This window comes from Molothrus aeneus, chromosome 31, assembly GCF_037042795.1.
Source record: "Molothrus aeneus isolate 106 chromosome 31, BPBGC_Maene_1.0, whole genome shotgun sequence".
Taxonomy (NCBI): Eukaryota; Metazoa; Chordata; class Aves; order Passeriformes; family Icteridae; genus Molothrus; species Molothrus aeneus.
Genome location: NC_089676.1, coordinates 2384259 through 2408880, shown reverse-complemented (window position 1 = coordinate 2408880; position 24622 = coordinate 2384259). Strand labels below are relative to the sequence as shown.

General features: G+C 57.5%; 1 protein-coding gene across 2 annotated transcripts; it reads right to left on the bottom strand.

Annotated features, from left to right (window-relative positions):
* Positions 1-260: 260 nt before the first annotated feature.
* GATAD2B (GATA zinc finger domain containing 2B) lies at positions 261-24247 on the bottom strand. 2 transcript variants are annotated; one of them, XM_066568108.1, is made up of 11 exons: positions 24104-24247; positions 9694-10023; positions 7898-8027; positions 6929-7060; positions 6678-6809; positions 5946-6116; positions 4794-5109; positions 3742-3944; positions 2754-2864; positions 2146-2263; positions 261-756 (listed from the first exon to the last, which is right to left on the bottom strand). In XM_066568108.1, exons 2-11 carry the CDS (start codon positions 10020-10022, stop codon positions 623-625), a joined length of 1776 nt encoding a protein of 591 aa, XP_066424205.1. In that variant the 5' UTR covers position 10023; positions 24104-24247; the 3' UTR covers positions 261-622. The 2 variants fall into 2 exon arrangements, with proteins under 2 accessions (XP_066424205.1, XP_066424206.1); XM_066568109.1 differs by lacking the exon at positions 24104-24247 and adding an exon at positions 15787-15960.
* Positions 24248-24622: the final 375 nt, after the last annotated feature.

Below are 24622 nucleotides of genomic sequence, written 5' to 3'. Positions count from 1 at the left end.
CCAGGATTGGGGCCAGGGGGAGGTGACACCCCAGGATTGGGGCCAGGGGGAGGTGACACCCCAGGAGCATGGCCAGGGGGAGGTGACACCCCAGGAGCATGGCCAGGGGGAGGTGACACCCCTGGGATCAGATCCAACAGGGATTTGTCCCCCTCCCCCGGGATCAGAGCATCCCCTCAATCCCCCCGGAATCAGCACAGGCTGCCCCCAAAATCTCCCCCCCGGGGAACTGGGGAAGGTGCCCTTGCCAAAGTCTCTGGAAAAAGGGAGAAAAAAGCTTTAACCATCCATGGAGCGAAGGGAGGGGGGCAAAAATAAGGAAAAAAGGGGCAAAAAACAACCCACAACACAAGGGGGAAGCGGCGGCGTTACAAAACGAGCGGCGGGGCCGGAGCCACTCCCGGCCTGGAAAACCGAAGGAATTTCGGGCTGGGGTCGGGGGCGGTCGCCGTTTGAAATGTTTGTTTTGTCTGTTTCGCTGTTTTGTTTTGTTTTTTTGTTTTTTGTGGTGTTTTTTCCCACGTTTTTTCTGTTTGTTTCTCTGGGGTTCTCGCGGTCTCTTCTCCCCGGGAGCGGCGGCGCCCGGCCCGGCCCGGGAGGGGCTGCAGGGGAAATCCCGGGGCTATTTCTGCCCGCTGATGGACTGGGATATGGAGCGGGGCGGGATCATATCCAGCAGGTATTCCCGCTGCCGGTCCGCCAGGCTCGACGCTTTGTGGCCCCCGATGCCGGCGTTCAGGTAGGCGATGTTCACCCCTGGGGACGGCACGCGGGGGGGATGGCAGCGACCCCAAAACTGCCCCGGATCCCACAGAGCCCAGGGACCGCCCCAGAGAGCCCACAGAGCCCAGGGACCGCCCCAGAGACCCCACAGAGCCCAGGGATCCCACAGAGCCCAGGGACCGCCCCAGAGACCCCACAGAACCACAGAGCCCAGGGACCGCCCCAGAGCCCACAGAGCCCATGGATCCCACAGAGAACAGGAACCACCCCAGAGACCCCACAGAGCCCACAGAGCCCAGGGACCGCCCCAGAGACCCCCCAGAGCCCAGGGACCGCCCCAGAGCCCAGGGACCCCACAGAGCCCAGGGACCAGCCCAGAGAGCCCACAGAGCCCATGGATCCCACAGAGAACAGGAACCACCCCAGAGACCCCACAGAGCCCATGGATCCCACAGAGCCCAGGGACCGCCCCAGAGAGCCCACAGAGCCCAGGGACCGCCCCAGAGACCCCCCAGAGCCCAGGGACCGCCCCAGAGACCCCACAGAACCACAGAGCCCATGGATCCCACAGAGCCCACAGAGCCCAGGGATCGCCCCAGAGACCCCACAGAGCCCACGGATCCCACAGATCCCACAGAGCCCACGGATCCCACAGACAGCACGGGTCTGTGGCACCGTGTGGATACCAGGGACCCCACAGAGACCCCATAGATCCCAGGGACCCCAAGTATCCCAGAGACCCCAACTATCCCACAGAGCCCACAGAGCCCATGGATCCCACAGAGCCCAGGGACCCCAGAGACCCCCACAGAGCCCATGGATCCCACAGACAGCACGGGTGTGGATGCCAGGGATCCCACAGAGACCCCATAGATCCCAGAGACCCCAAATATCTCACAGAGCCCATGGATCCCACAGATCCCACAGACAGCACGGGTCTCAGGCACCGCATGGATACCAGGGACCCCAAATATCCCAGAGACCCCATGGATCCCACAGATCCCACAAAGCCCAGGGACCCCAAACATCCCACATACCCAACAGAGCCCACAGAGCCCACGGATCCCACAGCACGGGTCCTCGACACCGCGCCGATACCAGGGACCCCAGAGATCCCAGAGATCCCAGAGATCCTACAGACCCCACAGACAGCATGGGTCCTCCAGCACCACATGGATACCAGGGATCCCAAAGATCCCATGTACCCCACAGATCCCACAGAGCCCATGGATCCCACAGTCCCCACAGACTTTCCAGACCCACAGATCCCACAGTCACCCCAAAACCCCACGAGGCAGGAAGGGCCAGGATGGGGCTGGCACAGGGTGCGAATTCCCAAATTCTGCTCCGAAAGCCAGCGGGCATGGCCTGAGCTGTCCCACACTGCTGATCCCCCCCCATGCCCGCCCGTTCCCACCGTACCTGGCATTCCCAGGAGCCCCCCGGCCACGGAGAGCTGCGGGGCCTGGGCGAAGTTGGAGAGCATGGAGCGGGCGGAGGTGGGGATCCCGCGCTGGAGGCTGCTCTGGGGCTGCGGGGCCTGGAACCCCAGGGACACGGGGTTGGGATTGTGGGGACGGGGGCAAAGGGTGCCCACTGCACCCATCCTGATGGGCACGTCCTGTCCCATCCCCATGGTCCCATCCCATCCCAATGATCCCATCCCATCCCATGATCCCATCCCATCTTGTCCCACCCCATCCCATTATCCCATGACACCATCCCATGGTCCCATCCCATTATCCCACGGTCCCATCCCATGATCCGTCCCAGGAACCCATCCCATTATCCCATGGTCCCATCCCATTATCCCATGATCCCATCCCATGATCCCATCACCCCATTATCCCACGATCCCATCCCACGATCCCATCCCATGATCCCATCACCCCATTATCCAACAATCCCATCCCATGATCCCATCACCCCATTATCCCACAATCCCCTCCCACGATCCCACCCCATGACCCCACCCCATGACCCCCCGATGCCCCGATCCCACGCCCCGGGTCCCATTCCCGCTGTCCCACCTGCCGGAGCGTGTGGTGCCGCAGGATCCCGTCCTGTTTGCCCACGCTGGGCACGGCGGGCGCGGCCGTGGGGGACAGGGCAGCCTGCTGCTGCAGCCGCTGCTCGATCTCCTGGGGACAGACAGACAGACAGACAGACGTGGGACAGACAGCCACGGGAATGCCACCCTCGGGAATGCCACCCCTCGGGATTGCCACCCCATTTCAATGCCTTGGGAATGCCACCCTGCTCAATGCCCCATGGCAATGCCATCCTGCTCTTCTTGGCAATGCCATCCCCTCGGGAATGCCAGCCCATTCAATCCCCATGGCAATGCCATCCTGCTCAGCTCCCATGGTAATGCCATCCCGCTCAATTCTTCTGGAATGCCAGCCTGGCTGGGATGGGATGAGTAGGAGGGGATCAATGGGAACAGAAGGATGGGATCAGTGGGGTGGGATCAATGGGATGGGTTCAATGAGATCTATGGGATGGGATCATTGGGGTGGGATCAATGGGAACAATGGGATGGGATCACTGGGAACAATGGGATGGAATCAATCGGATCAATGGGATGGGAACAATGAGGTGAGATCAATGGGATCATTGTGATGGGATCACTGGGAACAATGGGATGGAATCAATGGGATCAATGGGATGGGAACAATGAGGTGAGATCAATGGGATCAATGTGATGGGATCACTGGGAACAATGGGATAGAATCAAGGGGATCAATGGGATGGGAACAATGAGGTGAGATCAATGGGATCAATGGGATGGGATCAATGGGAACAATGGGGTGAGATCAATGGGATCAATGGGGTGAGATCAATGGGATCAATGGGATGAGATCAGTGGGAACAATGGGATGGGAACAATGGGGCGAGATCAATGGGAACAATGGGATGGGGATATCGGAATGGGATGGGACAGGGTGGTTTGGGATGCTCTGGGATGCTTTGGGATGGGATGAGCCACTGGAAAGGGGCATTGCCAGCAACCCCCACCTGCTCCTGCTGCAGGGCCTTGACGAAGGCGTTCTTGAGGCGATTCGTGTGCTCGGCCTTGAGCGCCTTCTTCTGGTTGGAGGTCTGGCACTGCTCGCACAGGATCCGCCCGCCCTTCTCCTGCTTCCAGTGCGGCGTGAAGTCCGTGCGGCACTGCGCGCACACGAACGGCTCCACGCGCGGCACCGCCGGGGCGCTCTTCCCTGAAACACGCCCCGAACTCAGCACCCGCACAGAACGCAACGTTTCGGGCGAAAATCCTGAAAATCTCGACTGAAATCACCAAAAAACTAGGCGGGAATAGTGGAAGTTTTGGCTGAAATCTTGCGAATCGGCCAAAAATCCTGCACTCAGCCAGAACTGGCCAAAAATCCTGCACCCAGCCAGAACTGGCCAAAGATCCTGCACCCAGCCAGAACGCAACGTTTTGGGCTGAAAGACTGAAAATCCTGACTGAAATCACAAAAAACTGGGCGGGAATAGTGAAAGTTTTGGCTGAAATCATGCAAATTGGCCAAAACCCTGAGAATTGGCTAAAAATCATGCACCCAGCCAGAAACCAACGTTTTGGGCTGAAAGACTGAAAATCCTGACTGAAATTGCAAAAAACTGGGTGGGAATAGTGAAATTTCTGGCTGAAATCCTGCGAATGGGCCAAAAATCCTGCACCCAGGCAGAACACAATATTTTGGGCTAAAATCCTGAAAATCCTGGCAGAAACCATAAAAAACTGCATGGAAATACTGAAATTTTTGGCCGAAATACCGAAAATTTTGGCCAAAATCCCGCGGATCGGCCGAAATCCCGCGAATCATCCAAAATCCTAAAAAACTCATCTAAAATCCCACAAATTCAATCTGAAACCCTGCAAAAACCCCTTGAAAACCTTCAAACCCACCCCAAACCTTCAACTTCCCCCCAAATCCCCACCACCTCCTCCTACGACCCTTCCAAGCACCCCCAAAGCCCCGAACGCCACGGTTTCACCCCGGAACTCCCCAGACCGCGGGCTGAACGCCCCGGAATCCCCTTTGGGACGTGCCCTGGATCACCTTGGCTGTCGATGACGCTCTGCACCACCTCCTCCAGCCCCACCATGTAGATGAACTCGCTGTTGGCGGCGCTGGGCAGGAAGTGCAGGAGCGGCGCCGGCGGTTTCGGGGGAGGGATCTCCAGCAGCGTCTTCTCCAGCTGCTTGCGCAGCGCCAGCTTGGCCGCGGCCTGGGAGTTGGCGGCGTCCGAGAGAGCGCTGGGGCTGGGGAGAGGGGAGGACACGCGGGCCACCGAGCCCGGCTGCATGTGCGACGCGAGGTTCATGTAGATGGCGGAGGAGGACGAGCGCTGGCACGGCACCGAGGAGCCCGATTGCTGCCGAGGAGGTTTGGGGTCATGGTGGGGATTTGGGGACACAGGGGGGATTTGGGATTGGGTGGGGGTTTGGGATCTGGGTGGGGATTTGAGATCACGGCGGGGATTTGGGATCAGGGCGCAAATTTGGGATGTGAGGTTCATGTAGATGGCGGAGGAGGACGAGCGCTGGCACGGCACCGAGGAGCCCGATTGCTGCCAAGGAGGTTTGGGGTCAGGTGGGGATTTGGGAGCAGGGCGGGATTTGGGGTCAGGTGGGGATTTGGGATTGCAGGGGGAATTCGGGATCAGGGAGGAATTTCGGATCGGGTGGGGATTTGGGATCACAGTAGGGATTCGGGATCAGGGTGAAGATTTGGGATCACAGTAGGGATTTGGGATCAGGGTGAGGATTTGGGATCAGGGCAGGAATTTGGGATCAGGTGGAGATTTGGGATCAGTGGGGCACAAGGGCTGGGGAGTCCCGGGAATTGTGGAGCAGGTGTGGCCTTGTGGCTCAGACTGGTGCAAACTGGTACAAACCAGTGCCCAAACCAGTGCTCAACCAGCCCCAACTACTGCCAAAACCGGTACAAACCGGTAAAAGCTGAGTGCAAACCGGTACCAACCAGTGCCCATGCAGCCCAAACCAGTGCCCAGGTAGTCCAAACCAGAGCCCAAGCAGCCCAACCCGGTGCAAACCAGTCCAAACCAATGAAAAGCAACCCAAACCAGTGCCCAGGTAGCCCGGGCAGTGTCCAGGTAGTCCAAACCAGTGCCCAGCCAGTTCAAACCAGGCCCAAGCAGCCCAAACCAGCCCAAACCAGCCCAAACCAGTGCCCCAACCAGCCACCCACCGGCTGGTAGTTGATGGCAGGGCTCATCCCGGGCGTGGAGCTGCGGACCAGGCCGGGTTTCTGGGGCCCGCGCTGGCCCTGGAGCTGGGCGGGGCTGGGGGCGATGACGCGCTGGGACATCAACATGTGGGGCAGGGCTGAGCTGGCGGCCGAGCGGATCACGCTGTGGCCCTGCGGGGAATCTGGGGTTAAATCCCAGCAACCGGCTCGGGACAACCCCAAGAACCCCCCCAGAGCTCGGTAATGAAATGGTAGAAAAATGAGGGAAGCTTGGAGCGTTGATTCCCTGATGCACGGAATTCCTGCTTATGCGGAATCACAGTTAATCTCTAATGCCTCAAATCCCTCATTTTCCCCCAAATTCTCCTGGATTTTGAGGATTGTGGACCTTTTCCCCAGCTCAAGCTGGCACATCTCTGTTTCCTGTGGGAGGCTGGGATTGCTCCATGGTCAAGGAGAGCAGCAGAAATCCATGGAGCAAACATTTCTCCTTTGGGAGCAGCAGGGAGGCTGCAGGCCTTGGAGAATTCCCACCATCCTCATCCCACTCCAGCTGGGACATTGGACATTCAGAGGATCATGGAATATCCATCTCCACAAGGATCACTGAGTCTTAATTCCTGACAAACCCAAATCCAACCCCAAGCACCGGGAATTGAGGGAAAAAGCCCCTCACCTCTGTGTGCACCCACCAAAATCAGCATTTTCCAGGAAAAACCTGGGAATTCTCACCTGTAATGTCCTTAAATTCTGCGGCTCCACCCCCTGAGCTCCGGGCCGGGAGGGGATCTTGGACAGGCCCTGCTGTCCCACGTGGGCGGGGGACGGCTGCACGATGGACGCGGCGTTCTGGACAACGGGGGTCTGGGGGGGCACCAAGGACAGGATTTGTCTTCCCAGGAGGGGATTTAGGGAGTCCCACAGGTGGAGTGGGGGCTCTGTGTGCACCCCTTGCCGTCATCCCTCCCATCCCCACCCCTCACCTTCTGCACCACGTTTTCCTTCTGGAGTTGGCTCTGCCGCAGCTTCTTGAGGAGCACCAGCCGGGCCTCCTCCAGCCGCAGCTCGTCCCGGAGCTGCTTGATCAGCTGCTGCCTCTCCTCCAGGCTCTTCCCCTGGAAAACCCCAGAAACCGAGCAGGATGTCAGCAAGGGAGAGGGGAAGCTGAATCCAAGCAGGAATTTGGGCCACAGGTGTGAGAACAGGGGAGCTGCACATGGAACTGGCTGAGAAATGTCCCAAATGCTTCGTCCCTCCCCAGTGCCCCAAACGCTTCATCCCTCCCCAAATGCTTCATCCATCCTCAAATGCTTCATCCCTCCCCAATGCCCCAGTACTTCATCCCTCCCCAAATGCTTCTTCCCTCCCCAATGCCCCAAATGCTTCATCCCATCCCAAATGCTTCATCCTTCCCCAAATGCTTCATCCTTCCTCAACACCCCAAATGCTTCATCCCTCCCCAATGCCCCAAATGCTTCATCCTTCCTCAACACCCCAAATGCTTCATCCCTCCCCAATGCCCCAAATGCTTCATCCTTCCTCAACACCCCAAATGCTTCATCCCTCCCCAGTGCCCCAAATGCTTCATCCCTCCCCAAATGCTTCATCCCTCCCCAACACCCCAAATGCTTCATCCCCCCTCAACACCCCAAATGCTTCATCCCATCCCAAATGCTTCATCCCTCCCCAACACCCCAAATGCTCCATGCCTCCCCAACACCCCAAATGCTTCATCCCATCCCAAATGCCCAAATGCTTCATCCCTCCCCAAATGCTTCATCCCCCCCCATGCCCCAAATGCTTCATCCCTCCCCAACACCCCAAATGCTTCATCCCATCCCAAATGCTTCATCCTTCCCCAAATGCTTCATCCCTCCTCAAATTCATCCCTCCTCAAAGGCTTCATCCCCCCATGCTGTGCCTTTCCCAGGATGGAATCCCCGTTCCCTCACCTTGAACATCTCCAGGTTGGCCGCCTTGAGCCGCTCCTCCATGCGGGAGCTGGAGCGGGGGCTGGAGGCCTCGTTGTCCGACAGGACGATGATGTCCGGGGACGGGGTCAACCTGCCCCGGTCCTGGTCACTGCAGGGGGAGAGGAACCCCAGTGAGGCAGGAATTGGGGATTTGGGAGCCCCACCGAGCCAGCAGTGTGGGATTCTGAGAGCAGGATCGCCCTCGTTCCAGTACAGACCCGGAGCGGTGCGGCTCCCATGGATACCAAGAGGGAAGGACTCCCTCAAATGCACTCCCTCCCTCTGCAGGGGTGCAAATCCCACCTGGGAATCAGGTGGGAACCAGGAGCGTGTCCTGGTGCTGGGATGGGAGGGAATGGCAGGGATTCTCCAGCCTGGAATTGCTCGTCCTCACTGTGGTGGAGAAGGGGCTGAGCTCCCCCCACATGAACAGCACCACTCCAAGCCTACCCCAACCCAAATCTATTGGAAAAGCTCATTCCATAAAGGAAAACCTGCATGAATATCCAACTGATCCATGATGGGATCGGGAAACCAAAGGAGCAGCAGGGAAAAGAAATAAACCAAAAAATCAGTGGTGGAATCCAGCAGGATCCAGGCAGGATCATCCCAGGATCATCCCGGGAAGGGAGAGTCCAAGAAAAGCCCTTTGAGACCCTGGATTTCATTTCTGCTCCTTGGAAAACTGTGGGATAATCCAGCATGGAGGTAATTCCAGCTCCCTGGAAGGTCCCTGCAGTGAGGGGAGACCATGGAATATCCCATCCCAAACTCTGAGCTCTGAACACCCAGGAGGGACCCCAGAGCCAGATCCCAGCTCCCAGGTTTGGCTGCTCCGAGGCTGGGGAGATGCTCAGAGCTGGGATTGCCTCCCAAACGTTCCAGCTGTTTTTGCGGATATTCCAAAGCACCAGGGCACGGAGCTGTCCCTGCTGCAGCAGAGAAATTCCAGAGCATCCCAAGGAGAAGGAGGCAGTGGGAGCCCGTCCAGGCAAAGCAGGCTGCGTGCCAGGAGTTCCAAACTGGGCTGGCACATCTGGGTGGCACTTCCCTGGATCGGGGCTGTCCTTCCTGCAGCTCCTGGGGATTATTTTGCAGGAGCATCCCGATACATCCAGGCTGCATGACGGACATTCCACCAGGGGAACAAGGGCAGAGCCAGAGTCCAAATCCAAGAGGGAAAACAGATCCATCCATGAGGAATCACAAATTGTTGGATTTCCTTTGTCCAGGGAAGAGCAGAATTCCAACAGAATCACTGGAGGAGGAGCCAGGGCGAGGGAGGCAGGCAGAGGTGAGGAGAGGCGGAGCACATTCCCAAGGAAAATCCAGGAAAATGAGACATTCCCAGTCTCACTTCTCAACTCCGAGTGGAGCATTCCCAGCTCTTCCCAGGGCTGATTTCCTGATCCAAGTGTCCGTGTGCGATGCTGGTGCCCCGCTGGGAACCCTCACATTGCACAATATCCAAGGAATCCCGCTGAGGATGCAGCTCCACACTCAGCAGGACCCTCCAGGGACACCTCCCACCATCCCAGGCTGCTCCAAGCCTCGTCCAGCCTGGCCTCAGACACTTCCAGGGATGAGAAATCCACAAATCTCTGGATAAGCTGTGCCACCTTCACATCCCACCTGCCCTCTGTCCGTGGGAAGCCATTCCCCCTCATCCCACCATTCCCAGCTCTCGGTGTCACCAGAACGGGCTCTCCAGGACCCCTCAAATCCCATTTCGTTCCCAACCCAGCTCCTCCCACCCCAGGATTCCCAGCACCCACCTCCTCCTGGCGCTCATATCCACAGGCTCGTCGTTGATGTTCTCCTTGCCCGGCCGGGCCGCGCTCCGCCCGTCCCCGTGGGGCCTCAGGCTCCCGTTGAGCTTCTCCTCGTAGCCCTTGATCCCGTCCGGCTTCACCGGGAGCTCGTGGGGCACCTCCAGCCCCGCCAGGTCCTTGCGCTTGAGCAGTGCCAGCATCTTCAGCCTCTCCATGGCCTCGTGTCCCTCCATCTTCAGCCTCTTGGCCAGGACGTCCTCACGCTCCTCCGCCGGCTCCAGGCTCCGCTTGAGCAGGTTCAGGCGCAGCGCGTCCTCCGTCATGCGGTCCATCCTGAGGGACAGGGACAGGGACATGTCAGTGCCAAGGATCCCAGTGAATCCCCCCAGGACCTCCCCCGAGCTCAGCTTGGCTTCCCCAGGGAGCTCTGATCTCCTCATGGAGCTCTGACCTCTTGGAGAGCTCTGATCTCCTCATGGAGCTCCAATCTCACAGAACCTTAAGGTGCCTTGGAGAGCTCCAATCTCACAGAGCTCCAACCTCTTGGAGAGCTCTGATCTCATGGAGCTCCAATGCTTTGGGGAGCTCCAATCCCACAGAGCTCTGACCTCGTGGAGAGCTCCAATCTCCCCACAGAGCTCCAACCTCTAAGAGAGCTCCAATCTCCTCACAGAGCTCTGACCTCTTGGAGAGCTCTGATCTCCTCATGGAGCTCCAACCCCTTGGAGAGCTCCAATCCCACAGAGCTCCAACCTTTGGAGAGCTCCAATCCTACAGAGCTCCAAGCTCCTCATGGAGCTCCAACGCTTTGGAGAGCTCCAGCCTCACAGATCTCCAATCCCACAGAGCTCCAACGCCTTGGAGAGCTCCAGTCTCCTCATGGAGCTCCAACCTCTCCAGCCCCCATCCAGGTCAGGAGTATCCCCCTCTGAAAGGCCCTGAAGTCCCTGAGAACAGCAGCACCATCCTTCCTTTGGGATTAAACCCCATGGATGCAGCTCAGCAAGGAAGGGGAGCTGGGATGAACCCCCTGGAACACCAGGAAATCCCCACCGTGCGCTTTTCCAGGCAGGAATGCTCGGCAGCTCCGGGATGGAGGCTCGGGCAGGTCCATCTCCGCCCTCCCACCTCTCCAGGTGCAGGAATGCCCTCTGGAAAACAGGCAGGAGCCCATCCCAACCCCATCCCAAGCCTGGAGCCCATCCCAACCCCATCCCAATCCCGCTCCCAGGCTGATAAGGAACCAGCTCCGACAACAAAGAGCCAGGGGAGCTCCACCTGCAAAGCAGCTGGGCGAGGCCTTTCCCTGAGGAGCAGGGCTGGGGACCAGGACAAACACCTGGGGAATCAGGACAAACACCTGGGGAATCGCTGGGAATTCCATGTGGCTGGCTGGGGAACACAGGAATTCCTTGCTCTGCAGGGAACAGAAAGTGTCCCGTGGAGCACCTGGAGCTGCTCCACACCTGCCAGGACCCGGCTCCGAGTCATTCCCGGGACAAACCCTCCCAAAGCCCTGCCAGGAGGAGGCTCTGGCTCGGGTACAAATCCCTGGAGTGACGCATCCGCACATCGGCACACGAGTCCAGCTCCCACTGGAGACAGCGGGAGCAGGGGAGGGCAGCAGGAAAACCCACGGAAATCCCAAATACGATCCCAAAAAAAGCCGGACAGAGCCTCTGAGGAGCACCGAGGGCTCTTCCCTACCTGCTCATCCCGTCGCTCCGCACGTCTCCCAAATTTAGCCCGGCAAGCCGGGACAGGCCGCGGGAGCCGCTCCCGCCCCCGTCCCGCAGGAGTGACCCCGGGGGGAGCGGGGATGTTCCAGACACCCCGGGAGCACTGGGAGCCGCGCCCAGCGCTGCGGCTGGAGCCGCTGGGAGCGCGCCAGGAACGGGCCCAGGGCTGCTCCCGGCAAGGAGACAGCAGCAGCAGGAGGAGGAGGAGGAGGAGGGAGAGGTGCCCAGGAGCAACATCCCACAGGATAGGAGCTCGCCACGGACAGCTGAGCTGAGCACGGAGCTGGGATCCAGCAGGGAGAGCCAGGATCTCCTGCTCCAACTTCCTGCTTGTCCCTTCCAGGATCCTGCAGGAATTGCAGAGATCCCCCCCAGCCCCTGCTCCATCACCAAGGTGGTCTCACAATGCCCTCCCCTCTGGCATTCCAAACAAATCCAAAGGGCCGTTACCAGGAATGGGGCCCACCACCATTTAATCCACTCCAGAGGTTCTCCAGGCTCAGCCAGATCCAATAAAAATGAAATTAGGCTTTGGATTCGGTATTGAATGGGGCCCTTTGGCTGGAGGGGGAAGGGGAGGATCCACTGGGAATTTCCAGAGCGCTGGGAAAACCAGGGCAGAGCTCCTGATTCCACGCAGAAATCCACAGCAAAGAGCAGGAATGATTCCAATCCCGGGAATCGTCTGGAGGTCGGACAGGCTCCGGGAGGCTCCGCGCTGGCCCCGCTCCGGTCTCGGCACATCCCAAACCGGATCATCCGGCCCCGCCGCCCTTGGGCACAGCCGCCGGGGCTCCGGCACATCCCAGGGAACAGCCTCAGCCTCTCCCTTCAGCTTCCATCTAAAATATCCTCCTCACTGGAAACAAATTCCCAAATGGTGGCAAAACTCATGGAAAACAGGAGCTAAATCCACGGTGCGCCTCCGGACCGGGGTTATCCCTGAGAGCCAAGATTCCAGAAGCCGCAGGAGTGGGATGAGCAGGGCGGGCTGGACCGACCTGGGGAGGCTTTCCAGGAATCCCAGGGTGCTGGACACGGCCTGCTGGTGATTGCCAGCTCTCCGTGGGGATCCCGTCCCTGCCGCGGCACCACGCGCTCCTCGGCACGTTCCTCCCGCTCCGCGGGGCCCGGCAGGACGGGTTTGGTGCAGACAAACAAAGCAGCACCCCCTTTTCCATGGGTATTGGATGCGGTGCCCACAGGGGAAAATATCCAACAACAACAACAAAAAAAAAAAAAAAAAAAAAAAAAAAAAAAAAAAAAAAATTCCTCAGTGGGAGGATTTGAAAGGCTGGAACGAGCGAGCTGGGCCAAAAGAAGGAATATTCCAGGAAGAAGTGGGAATATCCAGGGAGAGATGAAAATATCCTGGGATTTACCCGATGGAATCCAGAACCAAGACTTGGCAGCACCAGGAGTTAATTCCAGCCAGAGTTTATCCAGGCAGGTCCCAGCTCCTTCCCAGCCTCCTTGGAGGGTTTTCCATTGGGTCAATCTCCATGTTGGTCTTCCAGCCCCAGTTTCCAGCCTCAGACCCTCCAGAGCTCATGGAGGGGTTGTAATTCCTGATCCAGCACCAGGAATGGTCCCTGATCTGCCAGGAACAATCCTTGATCCACCAGGAACGATCCTTGATCCACCAGGAACGATCCTTGATCCACCAGGAGTGATCCCTGGTCTGCCACGAGGGATCCCTGATCCACCAGGAACAATTCCTGATCCAGCACCAGGAGTGATCCCTGATCCACCAGGAACAATCCTTGATCCACCAGGAACAATCCCTGATCCACCACGAGGGATCCACATGCCCCCAGTGCCCCCCCAGCATCTTCCAGTTTCCCAACCCCTTTCCACCAGGACCGGAATTCTGCTGAATGGAGCTGCTGGCAGCCCCAGAGGAGCCGAGGTGGATCCCTGGGATCCGAGGGAGCAAGGATGGGAAATCAGGGATAAACCAGCCCAGCCCCTGCTCTGCCCCTTGGGAAGCTCGGGTATGGCCAGGCAGAGGCAGCCTCGGGGACCCAGAGCATCCCTCAAAGTCCATTTGGGGCTGGGATTAATCCCAGGAGAGACCCAGAATCCAAACCCATGCCCAGAGCCAAGGTGCTCCATGAGGCTCCAGCACCATTCCAGTCACTCCAAACCCAGACACCACTCAGATCCGAGGCTGATGGAATAAAACCCATCCAAATCCCATTAAAGTCCCGTTTTCCCGGGATCAGGGAGCGGGAATTGGCGAGATCCAAGCCCTGCAGCTCACCTGGGCACGCTCCCACTGCCCGAACCCCCCTAAATCCCAGGATCTGGCGTCAATCCCCGCTGATCCCGTGGGAAATGCACAGGGCTGGCTGCTCATCCGGAGCCATCCGGCCACAATCCCGCTCCGGGGGCTTCCCGGCACGAGGCGGCTCCGATTCCATCTGGGCTCGGCACATCCCGACGTCGTTGTAAAAAAAAAACAAAAAAAAACCAAAAAAAAAAAACCACCGCGTTCCGGCACGGAGGAACACAAAATGAACACAAAATGGCTGGCTCCCAGGGCCAGCATTCCCAAGGAACGCCAGGAAAAGGAGAATCACCTAAAAAGGTAATTGGGATTGAAGGGCTCGGCGGCCGGGAGCGGGATCCGGGAAGGGGAAAAGGCTCCTTCCTCCAAGGCTGAACAAAAACCGCGCTGGCTCCAGGAATCCCCGGGCAGGAATCCCGAGGCAGGTAAGGGAGGATGAGGGCGGCTCACGGAGATTTTCTCCGGAGCAGGAGGAGCACCGGGATTAAAGCGACGGCAGAGAAGCCCTAAGAACGGCCCCAGAGCCATCCCAGAAGCCGCAGGGACGCGGCTGCTCCCGGGAGGGAATGGGAACACGAGGGAAGATTTGGGAAGGGATGGGAGCGGGCACTGGGATGTGGCAGAGTGGGAATTCCTGCAGAGCAAACTGCTCCAGGAGTTCTGCTGCTCCCGCTCCTGGAGCCCAGCACGGGGACACCGGTCCCTGCTCCCACACACCAGTGCCAGAGCCTGGATCCCCCCGATTCTGGATCTTCCAGACCCTGGATTCCCCCAATTCCATATGTCCCAGCCCCTGGATCTCCTGGATTCTGGATCTCCCAGATTCCAAATCTCCCAGACCCTGGATTCCACCACCAATTCCAGATCTCCCAGACCCTGGATCCCCCCCAATTCCAAATCTCCCAGACCCTGGATCCCCCCCAATTCCAAATCTCCCAGACCCTGGATCCCCCCCAATTCCAAATCTCCCAGACCCTGGATCCCCCCCAATTCCAAATCTCCCAGACCCGGGATCTCTCGGATTCTGGATCTCCCAGACCCTGGGGATCCCCCCAGTTCCGGGTCTCTCAGACCCTGGATCTCTCAGATTCCAGGTCACCACCCCCAGCTCGGGATGTCCTCAGATTCTGCACCCCCAGGTCAAGTACAAAACTAACAATGGGAAGCAGGAAAAGTAGGAAAGGAGGAAAATCCTCCCTCCCCAAAAGTGCTTCCCTTCCCTCCTAAGTTTGTGTTCTTGTCCAACTCCACTTCTCGGGAGCAGGGAATGCCAGGGCCGGGCCCAGCACCACGGGCCTCACACCTCATCCCAGCCCAGGATTTTTGGGATGTGGGAGGAGAGCAGGAATTCCAGAAACTGCTTTATGCCCTGAAATGGGTGGGGGGAGAGGGGGGAAGACCCAAAAACTCCTCAAAGTCTTAGAGAGAGATAAAAATTCCAAAGCATCTGGCTGGGCCGGCCCATTTTGGGAAAAGCCAGCCGGGAAAAAGAAAATGCAATAAAAAGTGATGGGATGGAAGGTGGGGGGGAGGAGGCAGCGCCGGGCCCCGGCCCCCTCCCCATCCGGGATGACGCAGACTTCCCAGGCTCCCTTATATAACGCTTCCCGATTTCCTCGACTGCGGGCGCTGCCTTTGTGCGGCCGCTCCGGCTCGGCGGGGCCATCGATCACCGATGAACGGCCCAATCGATAATGAAATCAATCACCAGGGGAAGGGGAGGGCGTGACAGGGATGCGAGGCATTGTTGTTGCCGGTATTTTTGTCAGCCCCTGTCCAGCGGGCGGCGGGGAGGGTGGGATTGGAGAATTCCAGGGGAATAGCGATGGTGGGGAAAGGGGGGAGGGAAGGGAGAAGGGAATCACGGATCCGCTCCGACAGCAAATCCCAGCGCCAGCGCTCCTTTTCTCCTTAAAACACTCCCTCCTCCAGACACAAAATAAAACCACAAAAAAAACCCCAAAAATTAAAAAAAATTTTAAAAAAAGCGGAAAAGCACCTTAAGGAACCCTTTTGTCCGGTGCGAATTGCCCGACAAACCCCCGGCACGGTCTGAGGGATACTTACAGGTCCAATATTCCCGCTGCCTCGAGTTGCCGAGAAAGCGAGGGAGGAGCGGAGCGGGGAGCGGAGCGGGAAGGGGCAGGAGGCGGCCGGGGCCGGGCAGGGCCCCGCGCTCCATCGCCCGCGGAGCCGCAGCCGCAGCCGGAGCCGGAGCCGCGCTCCGAGCGGGCCCTTCCCTGCCAATCATGCGCGTTCTGTTTTATTAAACAAAAGAAAAGGGGGGATGCTGACTTTTTCCCATGATGCCTCGCGGGGCAGGGAAAAAGAGAAGGGAGAGGGGAAAAAAAAAAAAAAAAAAAGGGAATTAAAAAAAAAAAAAAATTGAATGAAAAAAAAATTAAAAAAAAAAAAAAAAGAAAAGAAGAAAAGATAAAAATTCCGGTCGTGACCGGTTTGGCACTTCCCGACATGGAACTGGCTCCGGATTTTTTTTTGGGGGGGTGGGGGTTTAATTTTTCCTGGGGTTTCGGCGCTGGCGCGGCCGCCCCCTCCCCGCTCCCCCTCCCCCCGCTGCTGGCCCCCCGCCAAACTTTGTCTTCATTCATGGAAGCTCCTTCCCTCCCCTGGAATTTTAACCCTTTCCCTCCCAAAAAGGAGCCTCGGCGCCGCCGGGAGCCGCCCCTCCCATTGCCAAAAAAACCGCGGCCCGAGGTCGAAGCAGCCTCGGGATCGCCGAGCCCAGGGCAGGGAGAGGGTCCCGAGAGATCCCAGGGAATGTGCCCAGGGAATGTGCCCAGGGATCCCAGGGAATGCGCCCAGGGATCCCAGAATGTGCCCAGGGATCCCAGAATGTGCCCAGGGATCCCAGGAAATGTGCCCAGGGAACCCAGAATGTGCCCAGGGAATGTGCCCAGGGAGTGTGCCCAGGGATCCCATGGAATGTGCCCATGGAATGTGCCCAGGGATCCCAGGAAATGTGCCCAGGGATCCCAGGGAACGTGCCCAGGGATCCCAGGGAATGCACCCAGGGAATGTGCCCAGGGATCCCGGAATGTGCCCAGGGAATGTGCCCAGGGATCCCAGGAAATGTGCCCAGGGATCACAGGGAATGCACCCAGGGAATGTGCCCAGGGATCCTGGAATGTGCCCAGGGAATGTGCCCAGGGATCCCAGAATGCGCCCAGGGATCCCGGAATGTGCCCAGGGAATGTGCCCAGGGAATGTGCCCAGGGAATGTGCCCAGGGATCCCACGGAAGTTGCCCAGGGATGTGCAAGATCCAAGGAACAACCAAGAAGACACCAAGGGATGTCAACGAAGACGCCGAAATCCCAAAAAAGACACCAAGGGAAGGGGCAGGAGGAGATGCTGAGGGATGTGAGGAAGATGCCAAAGGGTCCCATCAAAGGTCACAGGGAGCAGGGGAAGATCCCTGAGGATTCCCTGGGAAGATTCCCTGAAGATGCCAAGGGCTGGGAGACGCCACCTGTGGGGTTTGGCCCTGCAGAAGGAGCATCCAGAGGGATTTCAGCTGTCCCAAACCTCCTGATCCAGCTGAGCCCAATTCCAGAGGCGCCCAAAGCCCACTCTGGGTCCCCAGGGCTGAGGGTGTCCCGAGGGGGGAGCAGAGGGAAGAGGATGGGGACAGATCTGGGGCCTCGTTAAGGAATTAATGAGAGCTTGGAGCATTCACCGCATGGAGAACCCAGGAGATGGGAGAATCCCAGGGATGGAGAATCCCAGGGAATGGAAAACACAGTTTTGAACCAAAACACGGAGGATTGAGCCTGGATATTTGGGATTCCTTAGCCACAGGAATATCCCTATCCTCCTTCCAGCCCTCCCTGTGAGGGTGGGGAGGCCCTGGCACAGATTATCCCGGGATTCTGAGGCTGCCCCATCCCTGGAAATGCTCAAGGCCAGGCTGGACAGGGCTTGGAGCAGATGGAAGGGCTCAGATTCCCCCAAAACACCCCGATAATCCCATAATCCCCAACATCCACGGCTTGGTTCCACCCCTGAGGTGTGGGAGTCTGGGAATTCCACAGCATTCCAGCACTGGAACCCCCAGTTTGCCTTTCTTGGATAAAATGGAACAATTTGGTTTCCAAAGGGGGAAAGGATTAATTAGCTTTAATTGCATGCTCGTTTCCATGGATTTATCAGCTAATGAGGGGGTGGGATGGGCCCGGGGATGATTTATTCCAGGCTGTGTCCATGGAAAACGCAGAGGGCACAGGAGAGCAGCAAATTCCTTTATTTCTCCATTCCCTGGTTTTTCAGGACCATTCCAGGCTGTTTCCATCCTCCCCCTTTTCCTCAGGCCCTTCCATCCCTGTTTTTGCTGGGTGGGGATTTGGGAAGGGATAAAATCCCTCCCATCCCACTGCTCCCAATGGATTCCCAATGGATCCCCAATGGATCCTCCCAGCCAGGATGGGCAAAGGAAGCACTCAAACATCATTTCATTGGATTTGGGGTTTTTTCCCTGTGGATCCATTCCCTGGGAGCTTCTGTTTCCTCAAAAGGTCTTTGAGGAATCTGACCAGAGCTCCTTTCATCCCAAATCCAAAGGATCCCCGGATCTTCTTCCCCACTGATGCATCTCCCTCAAAACAGAGAATCCCTGGATCCAATTCCCTCTCCTCCTAAACTAAACACAGACAGGATCTGTGATCCTGATCCGGCCTCAGGCCAACACTGTGTACTCAGCAAGAGATTCTGCAAAAACTGGAGGGTGATTAAGCAGGGAAATGGAAGATTCTTCCCCAATTCTGGCATCCAGTGGGAATCCTGATCTCCAGGGAAGGCCTCGCTCAAGGAGCTTCCACCACAACCTCAGCACAACCCAAGGATTGCCAGGATCCGACCAGGGGAAGGTGGGAATCCATGATCCCATTCCCGTGGCTTCATCCCAACCCCTCCAGAACGTGTCCTCTGCCTGCTGGGAATTCAGGATTCCCATCCCAAAGGACACCAGCAGAGCCATCCCCACCCACATCCAGCAGCTCCAACTTCCCAGTAAAACCAGTGAGCGTTGGGTTCTGGGATTCCCTCAACCTTCATTGAGGCCATTCCTTGGAAAAGCAGGAACCCACGATCCCATTCCCACGGATTCATCCCAACCCCAGCTGGGTTAACCTCTCCTTTGCCTGATGGGAATTCAGCAGCTCCAACTTCCCAAGCCCAGCAATTCCAGCTAAAACCAGCAAATTTTGGGTTCTGGGATTCCTCAATCTTCCCTTGAGGCCATTCCATGGAAAAGCAGGAATCCACGATCCCATCCCCATGGAATCATCCCAACCCCTCCAGAACGTGTCCCTGGCCTGCTGGGAATTCAGGATTCCCATCCCAAAGGACACCAGAGCCATCCCCACCCACATCCAGCAGCTCCAACCTCCCAAGCCCAGCAATTCCAGCTAAAACCAGCAAATTTTGGGTTCTGGAATTCCATCAACCTTCCATTGAGACCATTCCTTGGAAGGAACAAACACCCAGCCATGGGAATGCCCCCATGGCACAAGGAGGTGTTGGGATTTCTCAAGGCTCCAAGATTTAACTGGAATCCAGGATTTAAGAAAGAGGAAAATCCAAGTTCGGGATTTTTATTTTTTTTTTTTTCCCCAAACAGCAAGTTTGGAGTTACTGAAGGAGAACCATGGGATCATTCTGGAATTCCCTGGAATTCTGTGTCCCTCTGGTTGCTGCCTTTTCCCTCAGTGTGGAGGCAGCACAGGGATGTGTTTGAGGAGCTGGGGAATTCCTCATGGACATGGAGGAGCTCCCCCACCTGCACCTCTCATCCTTGAGGTGAGCTGGAACCGGGAGCAGCTGAAATTCCCAATCCTTCCTTCAGCCAAGGGCCAATCCCTGGAGCCTCGACCTTAAAATCCCCTGGGGGAAACAGCCCAGGCAGGTTTTGCAGCCAGGCCCTCCCTAAAAGCCAGGATTTGGGGAGCACACCTGCAGTTTGGGGAGTTTCAGGTGGATTTTGGGCAATTTCTTGCTCGCAGCTGACTGGGAAACCAAAAATGGGTGCTGGGATGGATGACAAGGAGCAGCCTCCTCTTCCCACAGGCTTTGGCTCAGTCTCATCCCAAAAAACCCCAGGGTTCATGCGTCCATCTTCTGGGACTCCATGAAAATGAAGCCCGAATTTTACTGGGAAAAACACCCCAGGCATGGAAAACCCACAGAAATCCAACTCCTCCCATCGCCTCCGCCCCCAGGGCTTCCAAAATGGGGCAATTCCAGGATTCAGCCCCAAAATCCACGCTCAGAGCTCACGGGGTGGAGTCTCTGGAGCGGGGATGGGACCCCATGGCCGTGAGGAGCATCCCTGGAAATCAAACCCGGGGCTAATTTTAGGTTTGGAAGCGCCGCTCCCAACACCCTGCGGATTCCAGAGGCTGGGGCTGCTCTTCAGAGGGAGTTCAGGGATTTTCCAGATGCCACCATCCCAAATTCCACGTCCGAGGGGCAGGGAGGCAACCCCGGGGTCTGGAGGGGGGAGTGATCCCCTTGCCCCAGCCCATCCTGAACCTGCCAGTGCTGGGAAGGGCTGCACTCATGGGAAAACCAGGGGAAGAAAAAGGAAAAATAAATCAAGAAAAATTAAAATAAAGAAAAATAATAATAATGATAATAAAATTTAAAAAGAAGCATAAAAAATTAAAATAAAAATTAAGAAAAAAATTTTAAAAAATAAAAAGAAAAAAAAGAAAAATAATAAAAAGATAAAAAGAAAAAAGAAAAAGAAAAATAAAGAAAAATAATAAAAAGAAAGGAAAATAAAAAAGGGGAAAATTAAAAAGGGGGAAAATAAAAAGGGGGAAAATAAAAAAGGGGGAAAATAAAAAAGGGGGAAAATAAAAAAGGGGGAAAATAAAAAAGGGGGAAAATAAAAAAGGGGGAAAATAAAAAAGGGGGAAAATAAAAAAGGGGGAAAATAAAAAAGGGGAAAATAGAAAAGGGGAAAATAGAAAAGGGGAAAATAGAAAAGGGGAAAATAGAAATGGGGAAAATAGAAAAGGGGGAAAATAAAAAAGGAGGAAAATAAAAAAGGGGAAAATAAAAAAATAAAAAGAAAAATAAAAAAGAAAAATAAAAAAAGAACCAAGCTCAGCACTGCAGCCTCTTCCTGACCCACTTCCCTCAGATCAGGATGAGCTCCCCCAGCTCTGAGTGAGCGCTGAGGTGCCCAAAATCCCCAAAGCAGCGGGATGGGGGCGGATTTGGGGATGGAAGGAGCCCCAGACACAACAGGGCAGCTCCTGATGGGAACGGGCTGGGACATCCTTGAACATTCCCCGTGTCCTGCTGAAGGAGGAGAGAGCTGGGATTGCCCAGCCTGGAAAAGGGAAGGCCCAGGGAGAGCGTGGAGCATCCCCAGCAGCCAAAGAGGCTCTGAGGGATGTGGGACAAGGACGTGGAGTGGCAGGAAAAGGGGGAACGGCCTGGAGCTGGGAAAGGGGAGATTGGGGTGGGATGTTGGGAAGAAATTCCTGCAGAGAAATGAGGGTGCATCCCAACACATCCCATCCCAGCCATGAGAGCATCCCTAAATGCTACAAAACACAGAATTTCCCTAAGAACCTGGAAAAGACCCTAAAACAGCGACAAAACCCACGGCAAACACAACCCCAGCCATCCATGGGGAGGAATTCCAGGATCCACGTGAACCCCAAACCCACAGATATCCCTAAAAATCTCAAAAAAATCCCAAAGCACCAACAAAACCCACGGCAAACACAACCCCAGCCATCCATGGCTGTACAGAGCAGAATTCCCAGATCCATGTGAACCCCAAACCCACAGATATCCCTAAAAACCTGGAAAAGACCCTAAAACACCAACAAAACCCACGGCAAACACAACCCCAGTCATTTGTGGGGAAGAATTCCCAGATCCAGGTGAAAGCCAAACCCACAATTTTCCACCAGGAACTCTGATGGACCAAGGAGCATTTTTGCCATTGGAGATGGAAGAGCCAAGCATGGAAAACTGTCAATGACCTGGGAAATAATCAGGGAAAAGCTGAAGATTGGAAGGAATCTGGGAAATTCCTGTCCTGAGCGTGGATCCCAACCCCCTTGGGAGATGGCACTGGAGGGGAAGGTGCTCCCAAGAACATCCTGAGTGGGATAAATAATAAATCCTGCCAGGCAGGAATTGCTGCCCTCCCCTGCGCCAGCAGCACCCGAGGGGAGCCCGGGAGCCGCCCTGCTCCGGGGGGATGCTCTGAGCACAGATGGAAAAGGGATGGAGGCAGCGCCAGGAATGGTGCCAGGGGAAGGTGGCACCCAGATCCCAAAGGATCAGAGCAGTGGCACCGCCATGGAGCCCTGGGATGGATCCCAGCAGCTCCAACACCACCAAATCCCAGCCCAACCCTGGATTCCCAGCAGGGACTCCCTGTGGAAACTCCATTTCACCCCAACAGCAACCTCAGCATGAGCATCCCTGAGCTCTGCTCCCCCAAATCTGAGCTCTGCTCCCCCAAATCTGAGCTCTGCTCCCCCAAAATCCCTGTGCAGATGTCCCAAACCCTGGCACGTGCTCCAAGCAGAGATGGAAGATGGATGGAGGCAGTGCCAGCCTCGTGACCAGGAAAGGTGCCAGGGGAAGGTGGCACTGAGATCCCAGAGGATCAGAGCACTGGAACCACCACGGAGCCCTGGGATGGATCCCAGCAGCTCCAACACCACCCAGGTGACAAATCCCAGCTCGAGCCTGGATTCCCAGCAGGGATTTCCCTGTGGAAACTCCATTTCACCCCAACACCACACAGATCTGGGGGATGTCCCAAATCCTGGCGCGTGCCAGGGTCTCTCAGGGCGGGCACCCCCAGTCCTTAAAACGCCTGAAATCGCCCTAAAAGCGCGGCTGCCTGTGCCATCAGCCCCAGCCCCCACCCGGGAGCACCGAGGAACAGGAGTCAAATCCTCCCACACTCCTGCCAGGAGGAGGCTGCTCCCATTCCCGTGCTCCCCCTTCCTCGTCCTCCTCCTCCTCCTCCTCCCGCCCGGCAGCGGCCGAGGAAGCTCCAAAAAAAAAAAAAAAATCAAATGGATGTTAAAATTAAAAAAAAAAAAAAAAAAAAAAAATCAGAAATGCTCGGGAAAAGCCAATCGATCCCGGCTCTTCCTCCCTGCTCCCAGATTCCCAAATCTCCTCCTCCTCCTCTGTTCCCGGCAAACCACCCCCTCCCCCCGCCATCACAGATCCCTTCTCCAGGCTCCAAAGGGAGGAGAAAGCGCCCAAACGCCTCAATTTTGGGAATGTGGGCAAGGATTCTCCTCGGGAGCAGAAATCCTCATCGCCGGGAGGAGAAATCCTCTCGGATCTGCTGCTGGGAGGGGATCCAGCTTCCCAAAAAGGGGTGAGGAAGGGGCCGTGCCCCCTCCCACCCCCCCAGTGCGGCGTTTCCATCCCGATCCCACCCCAAAGCCGGGCAGGGGAAGGCGCCGGAGGCTCCTGCAGGGATGGCAAAGTTTCCCCGCTGCCTCCGAGCAGGGGAAGCAGCACCGGGAAGTGAGGGGGGGGCGGCAGGAAAAGAGGGAGAATCCCGCGGGGAGGAAATCCGGGATGAGGCCGGGAAACGGCGCGGAAAGGAACCGGGAGCCGCTCCCGAATCCCGCAAGGAGCGGAGGAAACAAAGGGGGGCTCGAGGGGGGGCGATCCAGGGGGTTCCCGGCATCCGCCCCCCTAAATCCCATCGGGAACACCCCGGATTTCCCGGGGGATTCCCCGGCGCGCCCCCAAACCTCCCGGGCTGAGCCCCAAAATCCCTCGGCTCTGCTCCCCCAAATCGGGGCTCTGCTCCCCCAAAATCCCTGAGCGCTGCTCCCCAAACCTGGGTTCTGCCCCCCAAAATCCCTCAGCTCTGCTCCCCAAAATCCCTGAGCATTACCCCCAAAATCCCTCAGCTCTGCTTCCCAAAATCTGAGCTCTGCTCACTAAAATCCCTGAGCTCCGCACTCCCAAATCCCTGGGCTCTGCTCCCCAAATCCGAGCTCTACCCCCCCAAAATCTCTGAGTTCTGCTCCCCAAAATCCCTCAGTTTTGCTCCCCCACATCTGAGCTCTGCTCCCTAAAATCCCTCAGCTTTGCTCCCCAAAATCCCTGAGCGCTGCTCCCCCAAATCCGAGCTCTGCTCCCCCAAACCCGACCTCCGCCGCCGCCCAACCCCTCGGGCTCTGCCTGCTGCCCTCAGCCCCCCAAAATCCGCCCTCAGCCCCTCAAAATCCACTCTCAGGCCGCCAAAATCCGCCCTGAGCCCCCCAAAATCCCCCTCAGCCCCTGTTCTCGCCCCCCCCACCCCGAGACAGGCCCTGCCCCGCCCCCGCCGGGCCCGGCCCCGCCGCCCCCGCGGGCCTCACCTGGCTCGGGGGTCTCGGCGGGTTCCCGGCGGTTCCCGGTGGTTCCCGGCGGTTCACGGTGGGTCCCGGCGGTTCCCGGCGGGTCCCGGGCGGTCCCGGGGGTCCCGGGCCGGGCGGGCGGAGCAGACGCGGCCACCGCCGAGCGCAACCGGCACCACCACAAACAATGCCGCTGATTGGCCGCCGCCGCCGCCGCGCCCGCCCCGCCTCCCGACCCCAGCCGCGACGCCAATTGGTGCGGCACGGAGACTGGCACAACATCTCACCAATGGAATCCCTGCAACCCGCTCTTATCCCACCTGACAGCTTTCACTGGGTGTCTCAGCAATGATTGACGTCCCGCTGCACCAATGTGAACGCGCCGAGCTTCCCCGCGGGGCGCCTTTAATGGGTCCCCGAGCCTGAACATCCGGGTACCACCGGCGGCGCGCGGTGGCGGCGCGCGACTTCTCCCCCGGCGCGCCGGGGATTTTTGTCCCCTCCCAGCCGCCGTACCCGCCCCGGGCGCAGCTCCGGCCC